The sequence below is a fragment of the Panicum hallii genome, chromosome 4 (genome assembly GCF_002211085.1).
Source record: "Panicum hallii strain FIL2 chromosome 4, PHallii_v3.1, whole genome shotgun sequence".
Lineage (NCBI taxonomy): Eukaryota > Viridiplantae > Streptophyta > Magnoliopsida > Poales > Poaceae > Panicum > Panicum hallii.
In genome coordinates, this window is record NC_038045.1 from 47,494,841 (window position 1) to 47,520,749 (window position 25,909).

General features: G+C 44.9%; 3 protein-coding genes across 3 annotated transcripts; 1 reads left to right on the top strand and 2 right to left on the bottom strand.

Annotated features, from left to right (window-relative positions):
* Positions 1-483: 483 nt before the first annotated feature.
* LOC112890259 (3-ketoacyl-CoA synthase 5-like) lies at positions 484-2,322 on the bottom strand. Its single transcript, XM_025957166.1, has one exon. The coding sequence runs from the start codon at positions 2,232-2,234 to the stop codon at positions 753-755; it is 1,482 nt and encodes a 493-aa protein (XP_025812951.1). The 5' UTR covers positions 2,235-2,322; the 3' UTR covers positions 484-752.
* Positions 2,323-12,015: 9,693 nt separating this feature from the next.
* LOC112889507 (3-ketoacyl-CoA synthase 5-like) lies at positions 12,016-13,614 on the bottom strand. The gene has a single exon (XM_025956197.1). The coding sequence runs from the start codon at positions 13,569-13,571 to the stop codon at positions 12,117-12,119; it is 1,455 nt and encodes a 484-aa protein (XP_025811982.1). The 5' UTR covers positions 13,572-13,614; the 3' UTR covers positions 12,016-12,116.
* An 8,335-nt stretch (positions 13,615-21,949) lies between these two features.
* Positions 21,950-23,640, top strand: LOC112888505 (3-ketoacyl-CoA synthase 6-like). The gene has a single exon (XM_025954729.1). The coding sequence runs from the start codon at positions 21,984-21,986 to the stop codon at positions 23,430-23,432; it is 1,449 nt and encodes a 482-aa protein (XP_025810514.1). The 5' UTR covers positions 21,950-21,983; the 3' UTR covers positions 23,433-23,640.
* The last annotated feature ends 2,269 nt before the right edge of the window (positions 23,641-25,909 follow it).

Sequence of the window (25,909 nt, forward strand, 5' to 3'; positions counted from 1 at the left end):
ATAATTAGGATTTGGAGAACTACTAATCTCTAGTGTACAGTGTGAACAACGGTTAATAAATTGAATTTTGCTATATTATGATTTAAGAGAAAACATCAGGTACAATATGTGACTGACTGAATGGTAAACCCTCCATTCAAATTATTATTCATTTTAGCTAGATAGACACAATTGCTATCATATTTGTCGTGTTCAGTAGTTATTAAATCATATTATATATTATAAAAATTATGCTCTAAAAATATCACAAGTTATACCCCTTCCGTTTCAAATTACTTGTCACTTCAGATTTTTCTAAATCAAACTTATTCAACTTTAACATATTTGAAACATCTGCATAAAAAAATCAATAGTTTGAATCAACCCTGACTTCTTCATTTGTCACTCTTAAGCCTACCGATTTCCAAGCTTTTGCAGTTAGTTAGTGGCGGGGACTCCTTGTCTCCTTTTCATCCTAGCCAATGGCAAACCACCTCATACATACACAACGAAAATGACCGTAGTTACTATGTCCGGCAGCGTCGGTCGTCCATTACGCGACTGCAGAATAAAGACAGTGAGAGCTACTGTTTACGACAGGTTGGGAGTACACACTCTTGTTTCATGGCTTTGCCACGCACGCACACGCATGATACTACAGACTACTACAGTGACACAAAGGGATCGGAGAAATAAAGAGTACAGGGTTCTTCCATGCATTATTCCACAGGGATATATCAGAGAAAAGCAAGCAAGCTAGCCAGGATAGTCAGTCAGTGCTTGAGCACGTCCGGGATGTCCACCGGGTACCTGTGGATCGCCGTGGCCCACGGCCCCTCCGCGGTCGCCGCCGGCACGATGCACTCCCACGCCGCGCTGTTGCACTTGAACCCGGACCCGAACCCAATCATCCACACCCGGTCGCCCTTCCGCATGCGCCCCTTGGCCTCGATGTAGGCCAGCTCGTACCAGAGCGAGCTGCTGGACGTGTTCCCGAACCGGTGCAGCGCCATCCGCGACGCCTCCACCTGCTCGTCCGACAGCCCCAGGCTGCGCTGCAGCTCGTCGATCACCGCGCGGCCCCCCGCGTGGATGCAGAAGTGCTCGAACGCCGTGCGGAAGTCGGGGATGTACGGCCGGAACCCGCCGCTCAGCACCCTGCGCGCGATGAAGGAGAGCGCGAACAAGAGCTGCTCCGAGGCCGGGAGCACCAGCGGCCCGATCGCGGTGATGTTCGCCTTGAGCGCGTTCCCGGCGATGGTCATCAGGTCCTTGTTCAGGTTGATCCCGACGTTGCCGTAGTCGTCCTCCTGCTGGAACACGCACGTGTACGCGCTGTCCTGCGCGCCGGTGAGCGTGCGCACGACGTGCTTGAGCCGGAACCGGGCCCGGGACGGGGAGTTGGACAGCAGCGCCGCCGCGCCGCCGATGCGGAAGAGGCAGTTGGGCAGGAGCATGGCGCGCTCGCTGCCGACGTAGTAGTTCGGCGTGATGGTCTCCGTGGACACCACCAGCGCGTGCGTGCCGCGGGGCGCCACCTGCAGGAGGTTCCGGGCGAGCCCCACGGAGATGAGCCCCGCGCTGCACCCCATGCCGGAGAGGTGCATGCTGCGGACGTCGCTGCGCAGCTTGTACCGGTTGATGATCATGTCGACGAAGGACGGCGTCGGGCAGAAGAGGCTGCAGTTGACGACGAGGATGTCGATGGCGCCCGGGCTGATCCCGGTCTTGGCGAACAGGTCGTCGAGCGCCCCGAAGACGACGAGGTCCACCTCGCCGCGCGCCGCGTCCAGGGTGCAGTACTTGTAGGGCGGGATGTAGTGGTGCGCGGGCGGCAGGCACGTCTCCTCCCCGAGCCCGGACCGCTCCAGCAGCTTGGTCATGAACCGGACGCTGCGCTCGTTGAGCACGGGCACCTGCTTCGCGTGCTCCAGGAAGGTGGAGAAGGGCACGCGGCAGTTGGACGCCGTGCGGAAGCAGGCGTAGTCCACCAGGTACACCGCGCGCGGGCGCAGCATGAGGTACACGGTCGCCGCCGCGGCCGGGAGGAACGCGGCCAGGAACAGGTGCACCGGCCGTGCCTCCCGGAGGAGCCGGCCGGTCAGCTCCTCGGGCCCGAACCGCGCCACGGCGACGAGGGCGGCGGCCGCGAGCGGCACAGTCACGACGGCGAGGAAGTTGTCCACCACGCGGCGGTACACGGCCTTGAGGAGACCCGTGCCGTTGCCGGCGGGCAGGGGCGGTGGCGAGTTCATGCTAGCCGCTGGCCGTACGCGCGCGTGAGCTGTGTTCGGTGCGCTAGCTTAGCCGCAGCTACACGCTAGCGAGTGATACGATGTGTGGGTTCCGGCAGGGAGCGAGCTGAGGGCGAGGCGGTTTTAAAGCCGCGGCGGCAGCGCAGGCTCTGTGCAGTGCAGTGCAGGTCCGGTGCGTGCGGGGGTGTCTCTGTCTCCTTCAGTGACACGCAGGCAGGCAGGCAGGGCGGGCTCACAGCCACTGTACACACAGTGCCCAGTTAGCCACGTTAGCTGTTGATAGAAAAAAGCTGGTGCTAGGTGGCTAGGTGCCTCAGCGTATTACTAGAAACCTTTTCAATTAACTGATTCTGGTTGGCCGCCAAGTTCGCCGAGTTTTTTCTTTTTTGTCATCTTTTTTTCTTATTTTGTTTTTGCGACGGAAAGTTCGCCGGAGGGGTTGCCAGTGTTGTCACTACCGGCCGGCCGGTTCAGGCAAGCATGGGGAACGTACCAACCGTTATAGGTGCTCGTTGCCCGGCACCGCTACCCCACAGTCACTATTCGCATTCTGACCCAGGTCACGGCCCTTTGGTGTGCCATTCGACTGGCACTGTCCTGTGTCCTTCTGGCCTGGGTCGTTACCCTTTTCTCACGAGACGATAGTACGCCGCGCGCGGCCATGGAGCGTACGACGCGTCTGTTGCCATGGAAGAAGGGTGAGGGAAGCTAGCTAGCTGAAGCTCACATGCACGCATCCATGGCTGCCGCTAGCTTTTCCGGACGACGCACGGGGTTAGGCCGGGCACCGGCAGCTGCGACGCCGGCCGGGAGCTCAGATCGAGCTGCCACCGTTTTCCATTGGGATCATAAATCCCCGCTGCGGATCGAGGAAAAGCGCGAAAGGAGGTTGTTGGTGTCTCAGGAACGGGCGGTCACTCGAATTATTTCGCTCATCAATGGGAGGACCCTTTTTGGAAGATAACTAGGGATTCTCTTGGACCTTTGTCTTGGACGCAAGCCGGTTTGGATTGGCAGCTGCTATCCTTCTACAATCAAGCCTATGCAGCCGTCTCCAACTTGGCAACGTCTGGACGAAATCCGCGCTACTATAAAAGGCTCGTCTCGGATAGGTTGGATAATAACCTGTCACTGTTTGTTTGACACCTGTCGGCCAATGGTCTACCACGGATGATAAGGTTGTGAAGAACAGTCAGTACATACTACCTCCATCTTGCAAAGCATGCAATCCTAGTATTCAAAATTTGTTTAAGAAAGAATCAAAGAATGCATGCAGCGCCTGCACCAGCTAGGTGGGATCCATGCAATTTAATCCAGTAGCTTGCATGCGAAAAATTAGAAAAAAGATTGATTGGCTAACTTTTTCGTTCTTAAGGGAGATTAATTGCGCGATTGTCGCCTTTCCCAACTACATACATGTGCACTTAATAGACATAGGGGAATCAAAAGACAACACACCGATGTAGCAATCGATCTAATGACATTATTTAGGGGCACCTAGGTCATTAAGTCAACTAATCTGTCTGAGAATTCATTCCTACAATTGCGTTTTCCGTGGGACGATGCGATATCTAATATAGTTACATGAACAAACCATTATATACTTTGTTATATGCTCTCGTAGAAGCTTTAAACTGAGGCAAAAGCCAGTTTAAACCATAAAAACCTTAGCCTTGTTAGCAATGCCACAACTGAGGCCGTTGAGGCTCAAACTAGTACCGGTACAGAAAAAACCTTTAATCCCAATTCCTAAATGCTTTTAGTTCCGGATATGGAACCAAGACTAATGATCCGGGTCTTGACTACGAATCCGGAACTAAAGACCTAGATCATTGGTCCCGGTTCCCACATCTAGGACTGAAGCGTGTGTGCAAATGCAAAAAATTTACTCCGCACCTAGGATTCGCGTAACTTCCTCACCACCCCACCTACGTAGCACATATGACTCTATTTGGGATGCTTTCATTTTAAAACAACCCGTGGAATTCCCTTTAGTCTCAGTTGGTGTTACCAACCGGGACTAAATGGTGACTCTTTAGTCTCCAACCGGGACTAAAAGTTATGGACATTTAGTCTCGGATTGTAACACCAACCGGAACTAAACATGAACTTTTAGACCCGGTTGGAGGCTCCAACCGGAATTAAAAGGTCCCTACAGACCCCTAGCCGTTGGACCCGGGACTAAAGGTTTCATTGGTCCCGGGCCCAACGGTGGCCGGAACGAATGTGCAAGACCAAAAACGCTTTCTATACTAGTGTAGCTAACTCGGGATCCTGGCATCCGGGAAACACCCCCGATGTATACCTAGTGGTTCACTTCACCCCTGACCTACAAAACCTTATGTTTTAAACCCTAAACTAGTGAAAACTATTTATCTAATGGTACCAACCAGGAGATAATGTTTAATTCAGGCGGTTCCAAATAGCTATGTGGTGCCTTCGTCCTACGTCTACTCTACAGAGATGTTGTTTAAGGTGGCCAGTTTTGTTCCTGCATACATATGTGGATTGAGGCAAGAAAAAAGAGCACCAAATACCTTAAGTTTTTTTTTGCCTATAGTGGTACAAAATAATGCAGATATGAAAAGCTTATACTTGCGGAGAAGTCTCACAAGACCTATATATAGGCAAACCTACCTCACACGTACAGATCTGAGCAACTTAACGTGCTTTCAGACAATCCAGAACTTGAATATATGTAGCAGCTGAAGGAGTGATGATGAGTGTAAATCATGTTAAAGTCGCGAACTTTGTGATTCGTTATCTGTACATGGTCACTATGTTAAAGTCATGTTAAAATCAAGTACGTTAATCATGCTTTGAAGTCATGAATTCTCCGATCCGTGCATGGCCACTATGTCATTAGCTGTACGTGTTTAGGCTGGCTCAAAAGGACAAATCAGCTGGACTAAATGAAGGACAGACACATCACAAAGGCTGGCGGTGGGTGAAGCATGTGCTACGTACGTGTACTACACTTCTTCACGGGGAAGTGACAGGTTAACAGAGACATGGGAGCATAGGGTAGTACAAGCCCTTTTGCATTATCTCCTGCATTTTTCTCTCAAGAGCGGTGGCCCTTTATTGCAGTGTATAAGTTCAAGATTCAAGCTGCCCAAATGGAGCGACATTTTTATTCAGCGTTATTATCAAGAATGAGAAGTTTGAAACAAAGTAGCAATTTATGCTCAGCTTTGAAAAATTGTTGCGTTCGAGCCGTTCTGTTATCCTGCCATCCCAATGCATATAACCTCGCTGTCTTCCCATTGATGATAGTGTGGGCTTGAAGAAACGTCAAGAAAATCCTGGCCGGACGCGCGTCCTTCCCTCCGGACGGTGACGTGCCCTCCCTCTCATCTTATCATTTTTCTCCTACAGTTATACCTCATTCTTTCACCAGGGAAAAATCACCCACACCGCCGTGCGCACATCTCTCTGCTGCGCAATGCACGCGAGCACGGGGCGCATCGGCGAGGCTGGCGGGCGCAGGCGCGCGCGGCGGGGCCGGCGGAGGAGGAGCTCCAGGCGGCGGCGTGGCGAGGCAGCTCCGGGCGGCTGTGGCGGGGGAGCACCGGGCCGCCAATCAGAGGAGCTCACGCGCCCGCGCAAGGAGGTCGAGCGCCGCCGGGAGAGGGACGCCCTGCCTCTGCCGTGTTGAGGATTTTTCGCCACCAGGGAAGAAGACCGTCGCCCGCCATGATTTCGCGTGCGCCATCGCTTCGCCGATCTGAGGAATCGAGCGCCACCGCCTGGACCAGTCGAGCCGCGCCGCCTCGGCCGCCCATGTCGCCTGGATCCGCATGGGAGAGGTGGAGTGCCGCGGGCGCGTGGGGAGAGGCGGGCCACCCGGGCTGGGATACAATGGCGCAGCGAGAGGGCGGCGTTGCACCAAGCTGTCGGGAGGGCTGCCGCGTGGCGGTGCTCCGGCGAGCTCGGTGGTGGTGCCGCGGCTCCCCGGACCAAGCCCGCCGCCACCTGCAGGTGCTACACGCCAGCATCGTCGTCAACCTCGCCCCCGCTCGCCTTTTCCGGCACCTTCTCTACGTTCTCGGTGACGAATTGTGATGGTTCAATCGTGATCTTTGTGAAGTTGCAGTTGCGATACTGTGATGTTGCAATAGTTTTGTGATGTTTCAACCATGAATTTGCGATGTTTCACCAGCGACTTTGTGATGTTTCAACCGTGATTTTGTGGAGTTGCAGTTGCGATTATGTGATGTTGCAACTGTGATTTAGGTTTTCTTAATCAATGAGATATTTCATACGTCATTTGCTCATGTTGCACTTTGCGTTTTCATGATGTTGCAATCCTAATTTGTTTTTTTTTGTCAACATGAGATTGTTGCAACCAAAACTTTACGATGTTACAGTAGTTGGTCATCATTAACGGATGTCGTAGCTTTTTTTAACATATTTTTAACATTGCAAATGGTGATTTTCTATGTTGCAGAAATTTATTGTCTATGTTGTAGACGTTATTCTTCGACGTTGCGATGGACCAACCGAGCATCTGATGGATCGGACATTTGGACGCTAGCAACGCCCTTCTTTGAAAGCAAAGAGGGAGGGAGATCATCTAAGGCAAAGGATCTTCATTAATTTCACGAAATACCAATGCCTAAACGATACTTAATCAGGGCCAAATTAAGGATAAAAAAATGTAGCGCAAACCCATCACTTTCTTATTGGAGAGAGCACTTAAATCAGACACGGAAAATCCCACTAAATGGATCACCTTTATATTAACATACTACTCCCTCTGTTCTATAATATAGCTGTCTGAAGTTTTCAGAAAGATTAAGAATGGAGAGTAAAAATCTATATTACTCTTGTTTAATTACCATGCACTGAATAATTATTGCTTTCATATTTAACTTTATGCAGATCCGCATGCTATAATTAATTTGCATGTAAGGAGAGGTATTTTAGACCTCTCCTTAAAAAACACTTGGAAATAGCTATTCTATGAGATAAAATTTAAATGCTAGAAGTAGCTATATTTTGAGATGGAGGAAGTACTAGGTAAATACTATCACAGCCGTTTTGAAACCCCAAAAAATATAGTGTCAAAATAGTATAAAAATAGATAATGGTGGAAAAAACAATCACACCGATTCACCGAAGCGACCACCGCAACATGTCTCCATCTGACTTAGCTTAAAAATTCAAAAATTTCAATTTATAAGGGATGGATCACTCAGTTAATAGATGCATAAATTAACAATTCCAGTTAATGCGATTGCATTTTTTCATTTGTTTTAGAAGGTGAAATGGCATGATGTGGACAACATGTGCACACGCCTATATACATGCTCATATATAATAACAGTTTAAGCCTTATATCCTACTCAAAGAAATTTCAATTCTAACTACTAAAGTTGGCTATTAAGTGTCTGTTTGGTTGCTAGACTAAGACTAGCCAGGCTAAGATTCTTAAGCCTGGTCAGCTCAAACCTGGCTCCGGTAGTGTTTTGATCCGTATTTGGTTGGGTGGCTTGTGATAGCATGTGTTAGCTACGCTTATGTTTGGTTGGCTGCAGAACATGATGTAATGACCTTGCATTAGTTGAAGGTGAAGTTACTATCCATCTTCTCTCTTCCTCTCCTCTCGTCCACCGTCTCTCAACGGCTTAATCAGAGCACAACAAGAAAGCAGCACCGCCTCCATCAATACCAGCGCGAGAACGAGAGCGGCGGCAGCCTTCGCGGCGCCACCGCCGACGAGGGCCCGCACGAAGCCGGCACAAGCGGGCGAGCTCCCCCGGCTGACTATGGGCGGGAGCCTCGACCTGGGTGTCCAAGTCCCTGGCGGCGTCGATTCGGGAGTTCCAAAGCTCCCGCGTCTCTTGCAAGAAGAAGCAGGAGTTCCAGGAGCACTGAACAATTTGCTGAATGTCCTTTGCAGTGGTGAGAAGGCTTTCTGCAATGGGAACTGCAGCGGTAACAGAATGAGCACTGAACAACCAGGATGAGAACAGCGCAGCGATATCCTCCCTCAGCAACATGACTCGCCGCCGCGACCTCCACCTCAAGGGGCAATCTCGACCCGCCGCCGTGACCTAGACCTGGCCACCTCGAGCGACGCGGACGAGCCGTGGAGCAGCGGGAGCCAGCGCGTGCGAGCCTCGCCGCCGCGTACGAGTAGGGGCCGCACCGGGTGAGCCCCGCCACAGCGGGCGGGTGGCAGCTCCGCTGGCCGCGCCGCCGTGCTCCGCCGCGTGCAAGCGGGGGCCGCGCCGGCGACGGGAAGCTCCGTTGGCCACCGTGGGCGGGGCGGGAGGTCTGCTGGCCGTGCCGCCGCGGGCGGGCAGGAGCACCGCCCGCCGTGTGGGATCTCCGCCGCCAGCAGTGGAGCGGTGGTGAGAACAGAGGAGCCGAGGAGGTGAGCGGAATCGTCAGTGTTCCAACGGGCAGCTAACACCTGTTTGTTTCAGCTTATTAAATCTCGATTTTAAAAAATTTAAAAGTCGGATGTCTCGATTCTCGATTCTGGGAGTCATCCGACTTTTGGATTTTCTAAATCCGCTTGTACGCGAGCGGCGGGCGTTCTTCGGGAGCCAGGCTAAAGGGTGGTGGTTGCATAACTTAAGCCTGGCTAACTGGGCTACCCAGCCATCCAAACGTGGACTGGCTGGTCTACTGGAGCCTGGTTGGGAGTTAACCACCCAACCAAACATGCCGTAAAGTTGATGAACCGAGCCTTCGTGGTTTAGTGTATTTCTATTCATATTAAAACACACCTTAAGAACATATCCATATGGCTATGGCTTTGCTGTAAGGATATTTATAATAAGTTAATAATTGAAGACCTCACACACCTTCTGTGCAGACAATTTTTAGGTAAACCGTTAGGTGCAGTTATAAAGATTGTTGAGAATCAAAGGGAAAAATTTCGGAAGACATCCCATTCCTTGGAGATGATGGCCACGTAAGTTTTTTGGCAAATAATGGTTTAGTCATAATTTCTAGATGCCACTTAAAATCATTTTCTTCCATAATTAGCCTGTTTAATACTATCTTCGTTTCAAAATATAATAACTTTTAGATCTGATCAAAATCAAATATTTTCATCTTTGACCAATAATATCTTTAAAAATAATTACTTTTAAATAGAAAAAATTATGTATTATGATAGTTAGTTTTGCTATGAATAAATTAATATTATTTTTATGTTATCAATTTTTATATTTTTTACTATTCATGGTCAAAGTTTAAAAGGTTTGTTTTAGAAAAAATCTAAAAATAGTTATATTCTGGGATGGAGGGAGTAATAAATTGTGGCTGTATGTAACATCGATGCATGCAAGGATAAAAAAACCTTGCCTTTTCCCTTTATCCAGAGAGAAAAACTGTAAAAAAACCACTTTTCACTAATACAACAATTGCGCCAGTTTGCAAGTGGTAACCTGGTGCAAGTGCAAGGTGTCCAGTCATCATGTCCCGTCACATTTATTGTTTTTCTGACGACGCTGCCCAGAAGCCTGTCATCAACCATGTCCATATGTCGCAATTTCTATATTGATTATTCTGTACTTGAGAGCTACTGTGTGTATAATTATATGCAAATCTAGTAGTGGTTTCTTGCTTAATCAACGACAGGGACTGATGGTTCTGCACAACCCCTAACTGTTTGTGCAGTGCTCACTACTCCTGTCGTCTTACTTCACTTCAGGATTGTGGGAGGAGTTTTTTTTTTTCAACTCAGAGAAATAACCAGCAGTGACACAGTAGTACCATCCATGTTGTCCATGGCTCCATGGTAGGTAGCTAATTTTCTGCAACATGATTGATCAGTTGGAAAAGCGGACGTACTCATCGGGTTGACTGCTTCAGTCATGGTTCGGGCAAACTAACAATCCCTTGACTTGGGAGCTTACCTTCTTGAGTCTTATTAACTGAAGCGAAAACAACTGATGGTTCAGCGCACCTTCCAGATATCTATCTTTGATCAGCGAGCGTAAGCTGAAGCTGATCGGTCTCGGAACCTATCTGAATGAAGAAGTCACCATCCGACTCATTCGTGGACATGATCGGGCTCGAGTGGGTGTGGTTTGCTTTGACCGGATCACCGGAATAGCAGCAAGCAAGTCTGCAGCCCAGCCAGCAGCGGACAGCAGCCTACCACCAGCAGCATGGTGGCCCAGCTTTGTTCAGAGTTCAAACGCGCGGCCCGGTGTGGCCAGCGTGGGCCAGGTTGAGAGATTCGGCCCAAGGGAAGCTAACCCACCTGATGATATTTGAGGTTCGTGCAGCCCACGGGACCGCACGATCTCCTCCTTTTTCCTCGCTCGCGCCGGCCGCCGCTTCATCTCGTGCTGCCGCTCACGTGCGCTGACCTCTGCGAGCTAGGGGAGGAGAGAGGGGTGGAGCTGCCGCCGACGAGGGGTGGGAGGTGGGGGGAACGGCCGCCGGCGAGGTCGCTAGCGGCCGAGTGGTGGTTGAGGTGGCGGGGTTAGAGTTCGGGTTGCTGAGCTTCTAATAGCCGGTGGCTCTAGAGGAGGTCGGCGGCGGCGGTGGACCGGGCGAGGTAGGATCCCTGGTAGGTGGTGGCCGCTGGCGAGGTGAGGAGAAGGTGGCCAGCGGCGAGGTCGAAGGCGGCGGTGGGTGGTGGGCAGGGAGAGCCGCTGGCCTGGGCGGAGGACGAGAGAGCGGGCGGAGGATGGCCAGGCGGCGGTGGGCGGGCGACGCGGCGGCGAGAGCCACTGACCGGGGCGGAGGATGAGAGGGCGGGCGGAGGATGGTGGGCGGCGGTGGGTGGTGGGCAGGCGGCGCAGTGACGAGAGCCGCATGCCGGAGCGGAGGAAGAAGATGAGTTTGGTGGGCTTTGGGGGCTTTAAACATAGATCACTTATCCAACTTGGGGAAGGCATATAGGAGCCCCCATTTAACGACTCGTGTTTTTCTAATAATTATTCAAAGAGCGGATTAGATCTGAGATTAAGAGTATTAATCTAGGCTTTGGTGATTTCGTGGAGAAATATTTCTTGTGTTTTTAGAGGGCATCATGTGCACACAATCTTGGTAAACGTGGACAAGTGGAGACGTGGAGTCACCGATTTTAGCCGATTCAAGTTTTATCAACGAAGCAAACGGTCATATATGTCCAAGTGCTAACAGAGGTGTTGTTTGGTTTGTAATTAGGGAAGAGTGTTTAAAAAACCTAATTTTTCTTTCGCAATAATCCACCCTCCTCTGATTTTTTTGTTATCTTAGATGGTTGTTAGGTCAGCAATTTCAGGGTGTGATCCGATTACATTGCAAACCGATTACGTTACTAGGAGTTTGGTTTTGAGTGCTCTGTAAGCTGTAGCCACATGATCAGATAATAGTGCTATATGAATCTGATAACGCTTGAAATCCCCTATTTCCAAGTGCTCTTAATGACCCCATCCCCATTTCATCTGGTCATCGTTCGTTCTCTACAGATGGTGAACTTGACGGCAGACAAGGAGGTGGCGGCCAAAATACATTTAGCTATGTTACATTAATCTTTATAAAATACAAAGTGTATATTGAACTTAAATATTTTAAATTTTCAGTTTCAAGTTTAACATTTTGTGATCGAAACTTTTAAAAAGTCCCATTGAAATGAGGTGACCATGTGCTTGGCAGCGGTATGGAGAATATAGTTCTGTAAACAAACATAATGTTAATGGAAGTCCACTCGATCATCCTATATATTGTTATTATTAATAGTATTATATTATACTGGTGCAAAGCAATTCCAAGACAGACACTCACTAATTTAATACAAATACTTGGATTATTGTGTCACTCCAAATAATTGCATTGGATCTACATGTCGTTTAATCTTATTAATCATCAAGGACGGATGGCTTGGGCATTGCATACCCTCAGCTCATGTGCGGCGCTTAGCTGAGGTTATGCTTTCATTGGGTACCGATGGATGCACTGACTCCATGGCCCATCAGCACTACATGATGGTTGGATACACTCCCATACAGCAACGTTGCACTTGTACCCTGAACCAAAGCCAATCATCAGCACTCGATCCCGCCTCTGCATTTTACCTTTCGCCTCGATGTATGCTAGCTCGTACCACAGAGAGCTGCTTGATGTGTTCCCAAACCGGTGGAGTGTCATTCTTGACGGCTCGGCAAGGGTTTCAGACAGGCGCAGGTTCTTTTGGACGGCATTGATCACTGCTGGTCCACCAGGGTGAATGCAGAAGTGCTCAACCGCCTTGCAGAAGTTTGGAACATAGGGTTGCACCTTGCCACCGAGAACCTTCCGTGCCATCCATGAAAGGAAGAACATCAGCTTCTCTGATGCCGGGAGGATGACGGGCCCAATGGAGCTGATGCCACTCCTCAATGCATCGCCGGAGACACCGATGATGTCCTTGGAAAGGTTAACCCCCAAGTTCCCCTCCTCATCCTCATCTAGTATCACAGACCGGTACGCGCTTTCGGTGCTAGTGATCGTTCGCAGAAGGTGTTTGAGCCGGAATCGAGCCTTGCTCCTAGAATTTGATAGCAGTGCCGCCGCCCCACCCATGCGGAACAGGACGGTCGGCAAATGCATTTCACGCTTCCTCCCTTTGTACAAGAAGCTCGAGATTGTCTCCGTAGACACCACCAATGCGTACGCGGCGTGTGGTGTGACTTGTAACAGGTTCCTCGCAAGCCCCACGGACACGAGCCCGGCACTGCACCCCATGCCGGAGAGGTGCACGCTGCGGATGTCACTGCGAAGCTTGTACCTGTTTATGATCATGTCACTGTAGGATGGTGTTGGAGAGAACAAGGAGCAGTTCACAACCAGCGCATCGATTGCAGCTGGGCTGATGCATGTCTTCCGGAACAGGTCATCGATTGTTGAGAAGACCACTAGCTCGGCCTCGGCACGGGCATGGCTGAACCCAAAGCTCGGAGGTATGCACCGGATGGAGGGGGGCAAGCAGGTTTCCTCACCAAGGCCGGAGTTGTCGAGCACGCGTGTTATGAAGCGGATGCTGCGGTCATCAAGGAACGGCATGAAGTGCGTCATGTACTCCGTGTACATGGCCAGGGGAACGCGGCACTCGGAAATTGGCTTGAAGCAAGCATAGTCGACGAGATACACACTGCGTGAGCGGTTCACAAGGAAGAAGGCAGCTGCAGCTGATGGTAGTAGTAGTAAGGCAACAAGCAACACGTAGATGGGTCGCGTGGCGTGGAGATGGAAGATGATGTGCTCAGCGAAACCAAGCCGTGCAGGTGCAGCCACGAGGATGAAGATGGTTGAGAGTAGAATGGCAATGGCAACTACTGTGATATTGTTCACAGCGTGTTGGCTGATTGATCTAAGGTGCCTGATGTAAGATGACAAGATCATGTTGCTTGTCTCTAGTATTTGTGTGCAGCAACGAGGATGTAGGCGGTTGTGAGCATGGCGAGAAGCTGAGGGTGGCCAAGGGTTTTAAAGGCTGCGGACCTTTCCAGCAATCTACACACTCCGTAGCGCAATTAAGAGATTGTAAGAACATGTTTTTTTTAGTAAGTGCAAGGTTGTTGATATGATGCACCCCTACATCTTTAAAACATTTTTCCCTAAAAATTCAAAGTGACAGCAACCGAACAAGGGGCTTCAGTTGGCAGTTGGCACATGATAATGCCTCCCTACATAGTAAGAGTTATCAACTGGAGACCATGAAATTGAGTGGTACATAACAGAGGCCATAGACTACAAACTGCCATGAAATTCTGTACACCTAGGAATTGGAGGCCACGGTGCGAAATGCGTAAAGGGGCCCTAAAATATGAAACATACAACACAATTGGAAATATTTCCACTTAATTATAAGACCTCAAGATATGTCACGTATGATAAGCGGGCCTAGGCTCTTCTCCTTCCACGTTTTTTTTCTTTTACTGTTTGTCGGGCCTTGTAATAATCTTACTAATTGGAAAGTTTTTTTAAGCCTCCATATAAAACCACTTAGGATTCTAAGTGGACACTCTTAAAAAATAGAGAAATTCTTAAAAAAATAAGAAATATCTGGCCATCAATCCGATAACTTAATCATCATAGTCATTGATCCGTTATTTTTTCCTAATAAATTACCCACATCTGCCGTTATGAAAATAGACTAAAGTAACCATATAAGCATGTATCTAAATTACCGACCTCTACCATTATAAAAAAAAATCTAAAGTAACCCATATCTTCGTGTAAATTACCCACCTATGCCATTGTAGAAAAATGCAAATAACCCTCTAAATTTGCATATAAATTATCCAATTATATTATTAGTAAAAGTTAAAGTAACAACTAAATCTGAATCCAAATTATATAGTTATAATAAAATATTAAAGTGCACCAATATAAAATTATAAATTACTATTTCTATCATTATTAATATATTATATTATTATTTATATAAAAATACTACCCACGATATGTGTCACCATATATTCATATATGATGGAAGAGATAAGAGTACTAATTCACGAACAAATGGTTCAGTTAAATATATATCAAACACACGTGGAGGTGTGATGCAAAATAAAATCTATTTCTAAAACTACCAATAAAGATAGCTAGTTAAAAATAGCTTATTTATCAATAAATATTTTAATAAATAAATAAATAAAAATAAAAAAGAAATAAAAATATATTTTTAATAAATATATAAATAATTTTTCATTAATATATAATAAAAATTATAAAGGTAATTTCATCCATAAATAGATAAAACAAGAATATTCCTATATATTTATTATAAAAATTAATAATATTGGTTATAGGAAATAAATATAATTTTTTAAATATTTTTATTGAAAACGGATACGTATATTGTCGGATATTGTCTGTCGGAGGAATTCTCCAGCCGGGTGGCGGAATGCACCAGCCTAATCCTAGTTTAGTATGAGTTTGGGGGAAGCTAAGGAATGCTAGATCAAAAGGCGTATGAACACGGAAAGCACATAAGGGATTTAGAGTGGTTCAGGCCGCCGGAGCGTAAAACCCTACATCCATTGTGTGTTGTATTGCTTGTGAGTCTGAGTGTCTCTGAGACTTTGGAAAGCTTGTGTGTGCTTTTTTTTGAACCTGTATTCTAGCGTGCGCATTCTCACTTTTATAGGCTCAAGGGGAGCGCATACACTAAGCGGGGTCCCGACAGGTGGACCCGACAATATATTAAATAATGTACATATTGGAGTCTTGAATGCTACAAATTTGGAAATCTTCCTCTCCGGCTCCCGTGCGTATCCTCGGTCTTGATTTGATCTTGTGCCGTCTCGCCTGCACAGGGTCTGCTGCCAGTGACATGCACAGTGGGGGACGTGCTGACACTGTTGGGTCACAGTTCCCGCTGACAGGCGAAGGGGCTATGTTGACCTGCCGTGCCGTAGCCTCCGCACGCACTGTAACAGCGCACGCCGCGGCCCTCCTGCAGCAGATCATAATTACTCTTTGCTCATCCGCGCGGCGTTGTGATGTGACTACACGCCGTCCGTCTACGTACACAGTGTGGTGATGCGACGCGCCGCCTCGGTATCAGACGGGCTTACCGTGGTGTCAGTATACCTGCCCAACGTGTCAGTGGGCAGCCCATGCCCTGTCTCGGGCACGCACACCCCATCTACCCACATTTAATGCGTTAGTTGGACTGGCTTCCCGCAGAAGGCTGGCTGCCACCGGACACGTGGCAGGGCTAGCTTAGCAGCCGCTTCCTCAGGGGCACGTGGCGGCACCGGACCTCCTCCCCGGTGGGAAGGGAGGTCCGGGCCGCACCATCTGGCGCAGGCGCGCAGGCCCTCTGGGGGTCTGGCTTCCACACGTAGGGGCCCAGACCACCCTGCGGTGGACCGGGCCTGTGGTAGCCGTTCCTGTGCGTCTTGTCCTCGTGGGCTCATGGAGGCGCCGGACCTGCCAGAGCATGGGGGGAGGTCCGGGGACCGTGACCCCAGCCGTCAGGCCCGGGCCGTACGCCCCGTCACCCAAAGGCTTAGTGCGAGGTTCGGGTTGGACACACTAGCAGGAGGTACCCTGTCTGTATGTACCGATAGTCGAATACGGATGTGGAATTGGATAGAGAAAAATAATAAAAATTTGATTCGGATGTATCCACTTTACTACCACATTAAATTCAAATACGTACACGAATATCCATATTGATGTTTAAGCGGATACAAATATCGGATATTTCGGATATCCGCGTTCATATATCCATTCCTAGTGATGCCATAAGAAACCTCCTGCTCAATTAGATGATTCTAACAGCATCGCCTTGCTGCTGTCGCTAGATTCTAGGAAGTAGTTGCACAATCATTTAGTGAAAGCTGTACTGTTGGTTATAGTAGCTTATATTATGGGCAATAGATTCTAGTTAGCCTGCCAACCCCTTTGATTGCAAACTTATGCTACTTGACAACACAAATTTCATGTGTGAGATGTCAACTCCTGGAGCGTTATGCGTCTTGTTTTTTTTAACACTAAAAGACACAACGATTTCCATTTGGTACGTAATTATCAGCAGTTATAGCCTTCATTATAACTTACAACGCCACAAATTAGTAAATTAATAATTACCAGTGGAAACTAGACTTACATTCAGATATGGAAAGGTGTGATTCTATCCCTCACCGGATTGGAATTATAAATGACACTGATACTTGGAGAGTGTGTTACTCTTCTTCATTTCAACGGCGGGGCTAAACTTCATTAGGGAACACAAATGAGGTAATAAAATCATATCACATAACTGAATCTGACATCTGAGATTGTAGCGCACCAATAATTTTGTTCAAAGTTGGTTGATTGTAGGGATTCCCTGTTTCTGATAATAAGTAAACTAATGTCGTTTCAACCTATACGCTTACATGGCTGGAAATTCTAAAATACAATAAATAGTAGAAGATCAGAAAAAAATATTTGTATTTAAAATTTTTACAACACCATACCACAGCCTTGAACAGCGACTCCATTGGAGACGGTAAAAGCCTTTGCACTGAGAAACCATAAGCTTTTGTACAACAATATTTTTACTCTGTTGTGTTTTTATAATTGGTTATAATGATTTTGAGCTTAAAAGTTTGTGTTAGGTTTATGGGCAACTATAATAATAGCATTAAAATGTCTTTCAGTATAAATAAAATGTACATTAAGCTGATCGCCTCCAAACTGCATTACAATATTTTCGTGCTATAAAGTTTACACCCTTGAACTATCACAAAAGTCTCATTTCCAACATTTAACTATAAAACCGGATAACAGAAGCCATCCAACTGCTAAAACCGGATAAATTTAGCCCATTGGGTGGTTTTGAAGGCAGTATTCCATTTTATGAAAATTAAAAATATTCAAATATAAACTAAAAAATTCATAACTAATTCATTTTAAATAAAAATAAGAAATAAGTTGTTGCCGCAAAAAATTGATCCGATGACTCCTCACGCGCAACCCTCCGGTTTGGAAGATCTGTTTAGCTCCAGTGCAGATTCTTAGCTTCTTGAGGTTCACGCGTACCGGTCAGTTTGATCATTCAACAGACAAGGTGTGTAACGACGTCATATCAGCCAATTAATAGAATTATAATGCTAAGCCAGTATGACACTTGGATAAATAAAATATATGAAGATCTGTCGACCATATGATAAGGTTGAAGTACACAAAACAAATGACTAATCCGATGACTAATGCTCGATGCGATAATTAAACATTTAGACACCCATCGGCCGACAAATATAATTAACAAATTGAATGATCGCCGAACAAATAAATCATCATAAATAGGACCAGCAAGCTGATAACAATTAATCTAGCATGGATCGGACCTAACCGAGACAACGTTGGCAGCAGGGTGGTAGACTCAAAAGTCACTCGCCGATGAATCTAAATGCGGCAAGATAAAAGTTTGATAAAGACCTAGTAAAGCTCAAGATAAAGATAAGAAACTATCAACTAATGAGAACTAATCTGATGGTTTTATTAATTAAACCAATCTTTTCCAAGCAACTAAGCAACAGATTCAATAGATATAACCCGATAGATCTAAATAAGGCCAAGATAACTCTATCAGATCTAGCAAGAGGTCGAATGATGCAGTCTTACAAGATACGGTAGGAATCGATAACTTGTAGATGAACTAGACAAAATTATAGCGATGCACCAGTAATTAAAGTCTAGAGCACATGGTAATGGTGATGCTTGCAAGTGAACCGGAGTTCAAGGCGATGCAACCTTATTCACCAAAGAAGTTGTTGGGAAGTTACATTACTCCTACTCCTAGAAGTTGGCGTTGAGCTAAGAAAAAATAGAGTTGATGAATTGATCGAGAGATTAATTACAATAACCCTGGGTGTACATATTTATATACATAGGGTGGATACTAGTACTTGTTGGACACGACACAAACTTTCCTAAAGATAAAAGAAAAATAACCGACTCTGCCTTATTAATAGATAAATTTAAACTGGCATGTTGTGGTTTTCATGATTTCTTATTTAACTCGGTCTCTTTTGGATAAATTTTCATTGGCTGATTGATTTTTTTCCTTAACTGAATTCTCTAAGAATCTTATCAAATTTTGATGTCAACACATGTACTAGTATTTTTCTAAAAAATATAACCTATCAATTGGCATTCTACTTGCATATATTTTTTTCCCCCTCTTGACCCCTAAAGAAAATCTAGTTGCAGTCCGGTCGCGTCGGAGACATCCTTATCAGATTTTGAGGCTTCGTCGTCCGGCTCCTCCAAAATTATGTTAGGATCGGCTGGCTCATCCTTATCATCCGAAAATAAAACAGAGACAAAACAGATTTGTTTCAATGACATATCTAATCAGATTGAAATTGATGTCGAAGTGCCTAACGGACATTGGTTCTTCTGGAAAATTATATCCCGACGTAACAAAAAATCTTTTCTTTTACGTTTTCATTTAAGAAGCTAGTGTATTTTTTTTTGAGGGTATAAGCCCCTATCTACATCTACTTTGCTTGAGTGAGCATAATATAGATTTTTTTATGCGATTCCAAATTCGAAAATAACTCATTAGAATTATTAAAATAACCGTCCTGATACATTAGGTAGGAATATTTAGATTCGGTTATCCGGATCAACTTTTTTTCATGTTTCTAGTATTTTTCTAGTATTTGTTTGCTTATAGTTATGCTTATTATTTTTAAATAAATAAGATACAAATAGAGCAACAACAGATAGATTACATTTTAAAAAAAATTAAAAAAGATTTGGTACTAGTTTCATATTTTATGTGAATTAAAAAGAATAAAAGATGTTATGTACAAATATCACATTGAAAATAAACTTCTACTATTTAATATTGAAAAGATATTTCTCCAACGGTGACTTGTAGACAAGTAGTTGGACAGTATGAAATGGAAATAGCCTGGGACTATTAAACATGCACATGCCTCATATTTCCAATCACGTTTCAATGTTTCCCTGTCCCGCAGCAGTTCCTACATTGGATTTCACGTGCACGTGAAATTTGCTCCAACATGTTCCGCTGGCTTACTCGCTGCAGAATGGATTTCCAACTTCCTTCGTACATGTTGCAAATGGTCACCGAATCTCTTAGCAACACATTGCATGCTTTGAGTCGGCCTATACTGCTTAGCAAGTCAACGGCAATTGGTACAATGTACAGGCGCAATTAGTGTACAACAGGGCACTTGTTTTCCTTTTAGTTTTAAATCATGCAACCAATTAAAAATATTGTACAACGATTTTTTTATAATTGGTTATAATGATTTCAAGCTTAAAAATTTGTGTTAGGTTTATGGGCAACTATAATAATAGCATTAAAATGTCATTCAGTATAAAAGAGGGATCATTTAAAACATATATTAAGTCGATTGCCCTCCAGACTGCATTACAACATTTTTATGCCATGAAGTTTACAACCCGAACTATCGCAAAAGTCTGATTTTCAACATTTAACTATAAAATCGGATAACGGAGGCCATCCAACTGCCAAATTCAGACAAATTTAGCACTTTAAGCGGTTTTGAAGGCGGTATTCCATTTTATGAAAATAAAAAATATTCAAGTTTAAACTAAAAAATCCACAAATAATTCATTTTAAATAAAAAAATGAAACATGTGCTAGTATTTTTTCTAAACAATGTAACATGTCCATTGGCACTTTACTTGCCAGATATCCGGATCCAATTTTTCATGTTCCTAGTATTTGTTTGCTTGTAGTTATGTCTATTATTTTTAAATAAACATATAAATAGAGCAACATTAATTTTTTAGAAAAAATTTGATACTAGTTTCATATTTTTTTAATTTAAAATAAATTGGTTTTGATTTTTTATATCTAACTAGAATTTTTATTTTTTCAGAAAATACAAAACCACTTTGAAACTATCAAAAGGGATAAATTTGTCCGGTTTCGACACTAGATTTTCCTTGTTGTTCAGTTTTATAGTTGAATATTGAAATCAGACTTTTGCGATAGTTTCATAACGTAAACTAGACTTTTCCTGACAATAATGATTGCTCTCGAGGTTATAACTGGCTATAAAAGACTATATAATGTAGTGCAGTATTTTTATACGCAATAAAATATTGTATTGTCTTATTTTTATCTATAACAAATCTACGGAGAAACTAGCTTCTTAATAATTACTGGAACCAGCCTATCAACCCGTGCTCCCGCACGTGCTAATTAGAATTAATATAAAAATTAGACTTATAACTAATAATTATAATTATCTATCTCACGTCCTCTTTTATCTATTAAATATTCTAACACATACTCTAAAATACATATTTATCATTATCTAGTTGCAATAGATTTTATTTTGCATCACATCTTCATGTGTGTTTGCTATATATTTAATTGAACCATTTGTTTATGAACCATCATACATGAATACATGATGACACATATAGTCGGTAGTATTTTTATATAAATAATAACATAAATAATATATTAATAATGATAGAAATAGTAATTTAGAATTCTATATTGGTGCACTTTAATATTTTTTATAATTATTTAATTTAGATTCAGATTTAATGGTTACTTTAACTTTTAATAATATAAATGAATAGTTTATATGCAAATTTAGGGGGTTGTTTGCACTATTTTTATAATGGCATAGAGGTTACTTTAGATTTTTTTAATGACAGAGGTGGGTAATTTAGATATATGTTTAGGGGTTACTTAGTCTATTTTCATAATGGCAGATGTGAGATAATTTAGATGTGAGATAATTTATTAGGGACGATAACAGATCCAATGACTATTGCGATTAGAGTTGCCGGATTGATGGTGAGATGTTTCTAATTTTTATGAGAATTTGTAGAATTTCTCTATTTTTTAAATATCTATTTAGAATTCTAGGATTCTATGTGGCTTCACGTGGAGGTTTCAAAAGTAGGCTCTAATTAATAATAGTAAGATGGTATGAGTTTTATATATAACTAAAATTTTTGAAGTTCTTAGTTCATAGACCATATAAATTGTTGACAATACGCAACATCACCTAAACAGATTGCATGCACGTGAATTTAAACGAAACAATAAACTGTGGACCATGCATACGTACTGGACACCTCTTTAGTGCATTCCAGTGGTACGAACATGAAAAGGAAAAGAAAGAAAATGGTTGGCAAGTAACTTCAATTCAATTCAGTGTTTGGTGTCCACTTCCGCATGTAAAACAACACTCATTTGTTCCGCCGACTTTAAATTCTCTCGCACTCCGGCCACTGGCCAATCCTCCCCATTCTCACCTCCACAACACTTCTTCACATACAGGATCCAGCATGAGTTCATCACCGATTCAAAAGTGCCTCAAAATCTTCTACACCAAGACTGTAGACAACTTCCTCCTGGTAGTCTCAATGTCGCTCACAGTTGCAGCCATCGCTGTGATGGCAAGAAGCAACCCTAATGGTCTCACTGATCGAATCCAAGCCCTCAACCATTCACACCACATCTTGCTGATCGGATTGTTCTTGGCCACCGCGGTGACTGTGTACATCCTGCAGCGTCCGCGCACGGTGTACCTCGTCGACTACGCTTGCTTCCGCCCCCCATACAACTACCGTGTTCCCTCCGCCAGTTTCGCCGAGCATGTCCGCCAGGTAAGCCAGTTCAGCGAGCGTAGTGTCCGTTTCCTGACACGCCTTCTCGAGAGATCGGGCCTTGGTGAGGAGACGAGCCTGCCTCCAATGAGCTTCTACATTGAAGGTTACAAGTACAGTACGCTGGAGGCTGCTCGCAAGGAGGTTGAGCTTGTCATCTTCTCCGCCATCGATGATCTGTTTGCCAAGACAGGCATTGATCCTACCACCATTGACGCCGTTGTCGTAAACTGCAGCGGATTCAGCCCAACACCATCTATGGCAGATATGATTGCAAGCAAGTACAAGATGCGTAGCGACATCCTCAGCATCCATCTGTCTGGGATGGGGTGTAGCGCCGGGTTAATCTCGATAGATCTTGCGAAGAACCTGCTGCAGGCCATGCCCCAGGGTGCACGAGCATTGGTCGTATCTACAGAAACCCTGACACCCAACTACTATCTTGGAAACGAGAGAGCTATGCTGCTTCCATACTGCTTGTTCCGGATGGGTGGAGCTGCCGTGCTGTTGTCGACGTCACCGGCGAAGGCCAGATTCAGGCTCAAGCACATCATACGGACACTCACTGCAGGAGACGATAGATCTTACCGGTGCATCTTTCAGGAAGAGGACGACAAGGGGAACACAGGGGTCAACCTCTCCACCGACCTCATAGCCGTCGCTTCCAACACATTCGAAACCAACATCACCACGGTCGCGCCGCTCATCCTTCCGGTCTCCGAGAAGCTGCTGTTCGCGCTGTCCCTCGCGTCACGAAAGCTTTTCAAGATGAGGAAGAAGGTGCGCATGCCGAACTTGCTCACAGGGTTCGAGCACATCTGCGTCCACGCAGGCGGGCGGGCGGTGATCGATGGGATCCAACGCAGCCTGCGCCTGTCGGATGAGCATGTTGAGCCATCCAGGATGACACTGCATCGATTCGGCAACACATCCAGCAGCTCCCTGTGGTACGAGTTGGCATACGTAGAGGCCAAGCGCCGCATGCGCAAGGGTGACCGGGTATGGATGATTGGATTTGGGTCCGGATTCAAGTGTAACAGTGCAGTATGGGAGTGCATCGTTCCTGCCAGCAATGAAGATGGACCTTGGGCAGGCTGCATCCATCGTTATCCAGTGCATATTCCTTAATATTCGTAAAGCATGTTGCAGCAAACACAGAAACTCAAAAGTCACCAATAAGTAGTAATGTCAAGTCTTTATAATTTTGCGCCCATCAGTTTGCAGACTTATCTTAATGCCCCATTCAGCTGTACTTAGCTATGATATCATCATGTTGTGTTTCTGTGAAATTAAACGGGCCTTTGAGCCTGTATAAGAAAAATTAAAACTCATAATATTCTTCAGAGTAAAGTACATCAGCGATCCTCAAAACTTATCAAGCCGTGTCATCCCAATCCCCGAACTCGTAAAATGCATATTTGGCTCCCTAAACTTAGCTTCGAGTGTCGTTCGGGTCCCCGAACTTGTAACTTGCATATTTGACTCCCTAAACTTAATTTGGGTATCATCCAGGTCCCTAAATAAAAAAAATTATATATTTGACTCTCTAAATTTGAGTTCGGATGCATATCATCTAGGTCCATGGTTTAATTTAACCATCAATATCTAAAAATTAACAATACAAGTTGAGTTTATTAGATTCCCATGAAAAAACATTCATAATTATTCCTTCATACAAATTATTTGTCAAACTATCACCATGTTGGCCACGTCAACCTAATGTGAGGTGCCCATCGCCAACATCAAAGCAATTAGCAATACTTGTTGTTAGATGATGAGGTGGGATCAAACTCTCGCCAATGCTTGCAACGGGAGGGAGACATTATAGGGAAGGAGCTCGAAGATTGTGTTGCGAATAACGGCGAGAGCCATGCCTATGGGAAGAAAGAAGGTGTACACTCGACGAAAAGTTTAGGGAGTCAAATATGCAATTTGCGAGTTTGAGGACTGGAATGACATCTAAAGCTAAATTTAGGAAGCCAAATATGTATTTTTTAAGTTCGGGGACCGGAATAACACAACATGACAAGTTTAAGGACCGATCTCTATTCTTCAAGTAACCTATCGGGACCATCAGGAAGCAGCTTGTGCATTGGTATTGGAACAAATTATGCCAAGACACCGGAGAGACAGGAGTTCATGGATCAGCCAGGGGTGGGACACATTAGTCTGTCCCCTTAACCAAATTGGGTTATGAATACATTCATATGTATTATTAGTTTATTACCAAATTTAAATAATTTGTCTGTATTAGTAAACCTGAAAAATGAGCAAAGTGCTTTATATGAAGTTCGTTCCCTAGGTCGCTCCTTCCTAAAAATGGCATAAACATGAACTCTGCCTGCGATTTGGTCCTCCATTCGAATTTTAAGTCTGGGGTCGCTCTCCTCAATTCCCATATCCGTCTACTCACTTGCAACAATAATGCCTAATAAGAGGTTCAGCATCTACGGAGTAGGAGTATATATTAATTAGGGAACAAGAGTAAATTCTCTCATTACCACTGAAATTTACATGGATCTCTTTAATGCCATCAAATTTTTTTACTTCCCTTCACTGTCACTGTTTTAAATTTGCATTCCCATGCTCGCCACTTCCGTTAAAATCTGTTAACTTGTGGTCACTGGCACTTTGGGCCCACAACCACCCCCTCTGTTATCCTTTCCCAGCCACACACTAAATGTCGTAACATGTTGATTCCGCGATGAACCGACCGGAGTAGCGTTACGGAGTTCGTGAGAAACAACCAGACTCCTCCAAGCTACCCAAATGCTTATTAATCATATCAGTAGACTTTAGCACATGCTATGTGAGTGTTAGTGTTAGGTTAGATCTAGAAAGAGTGAGAGAGCAAGATGTTGCTGCCTTGCGCATGGTTCTAGAGTGAATCACCGCTGTAATCTTGGTGTGCCGGCCCCTTGGAGTTTTTTGACTCATCAGCAAGTCTTCGATCTTCCAGCTTGGTGTGGAGCAGCAACGATGACTTTGTGCAGGGAACGAGGAGACTCCTTCTTCGTGGGAAGCTCCGTAGCGAAGGCGGCGTCAAGGTGACCGGAGGACTTGGCGTGAGCCTTAGTGGCCGAGTCTTTGTGGAAAGTTAAGGGGAGTTCCGGAAGAGACTTGGTGCCCGGGAAGCAATACTCTTTGTGAATACTTCAAAACATGGACTAGAGGTGGTTTAGTGCCTACCGATACCATGGGATAAATCCTCATATCAAGAGTTTACTTCCTCTCATCCCCTCCTTTACCTTTCTACATTTCATACTTGCAACTTGTGTGCCTTTACTTTCTTAGTGTAGTATCTTTCTAGGATTGACAATAGATTGCAAAATTTCTTTTGGGATGAGGGTTTCACACCAGATGAAATATAGTTGCACATCTAGATATATAGCATGTTCTAGATTATATTTTGTATGATTTAGTTTGAGCCAAAGGTTAAGATTAAGATTTTAAGTTTGTCTAATTGAAACCCTCTCACTCTTAGTCTACGAGCACCGATTCCTTTTAATTCATACGTCTTTGTTCTTGAATAGTTCCCTCTTTTTTTTGTTTTCCGCAATAGTGGTATTTCTCTTTTCTTTTTCCTTCTCTTCCTCAAAAAATAT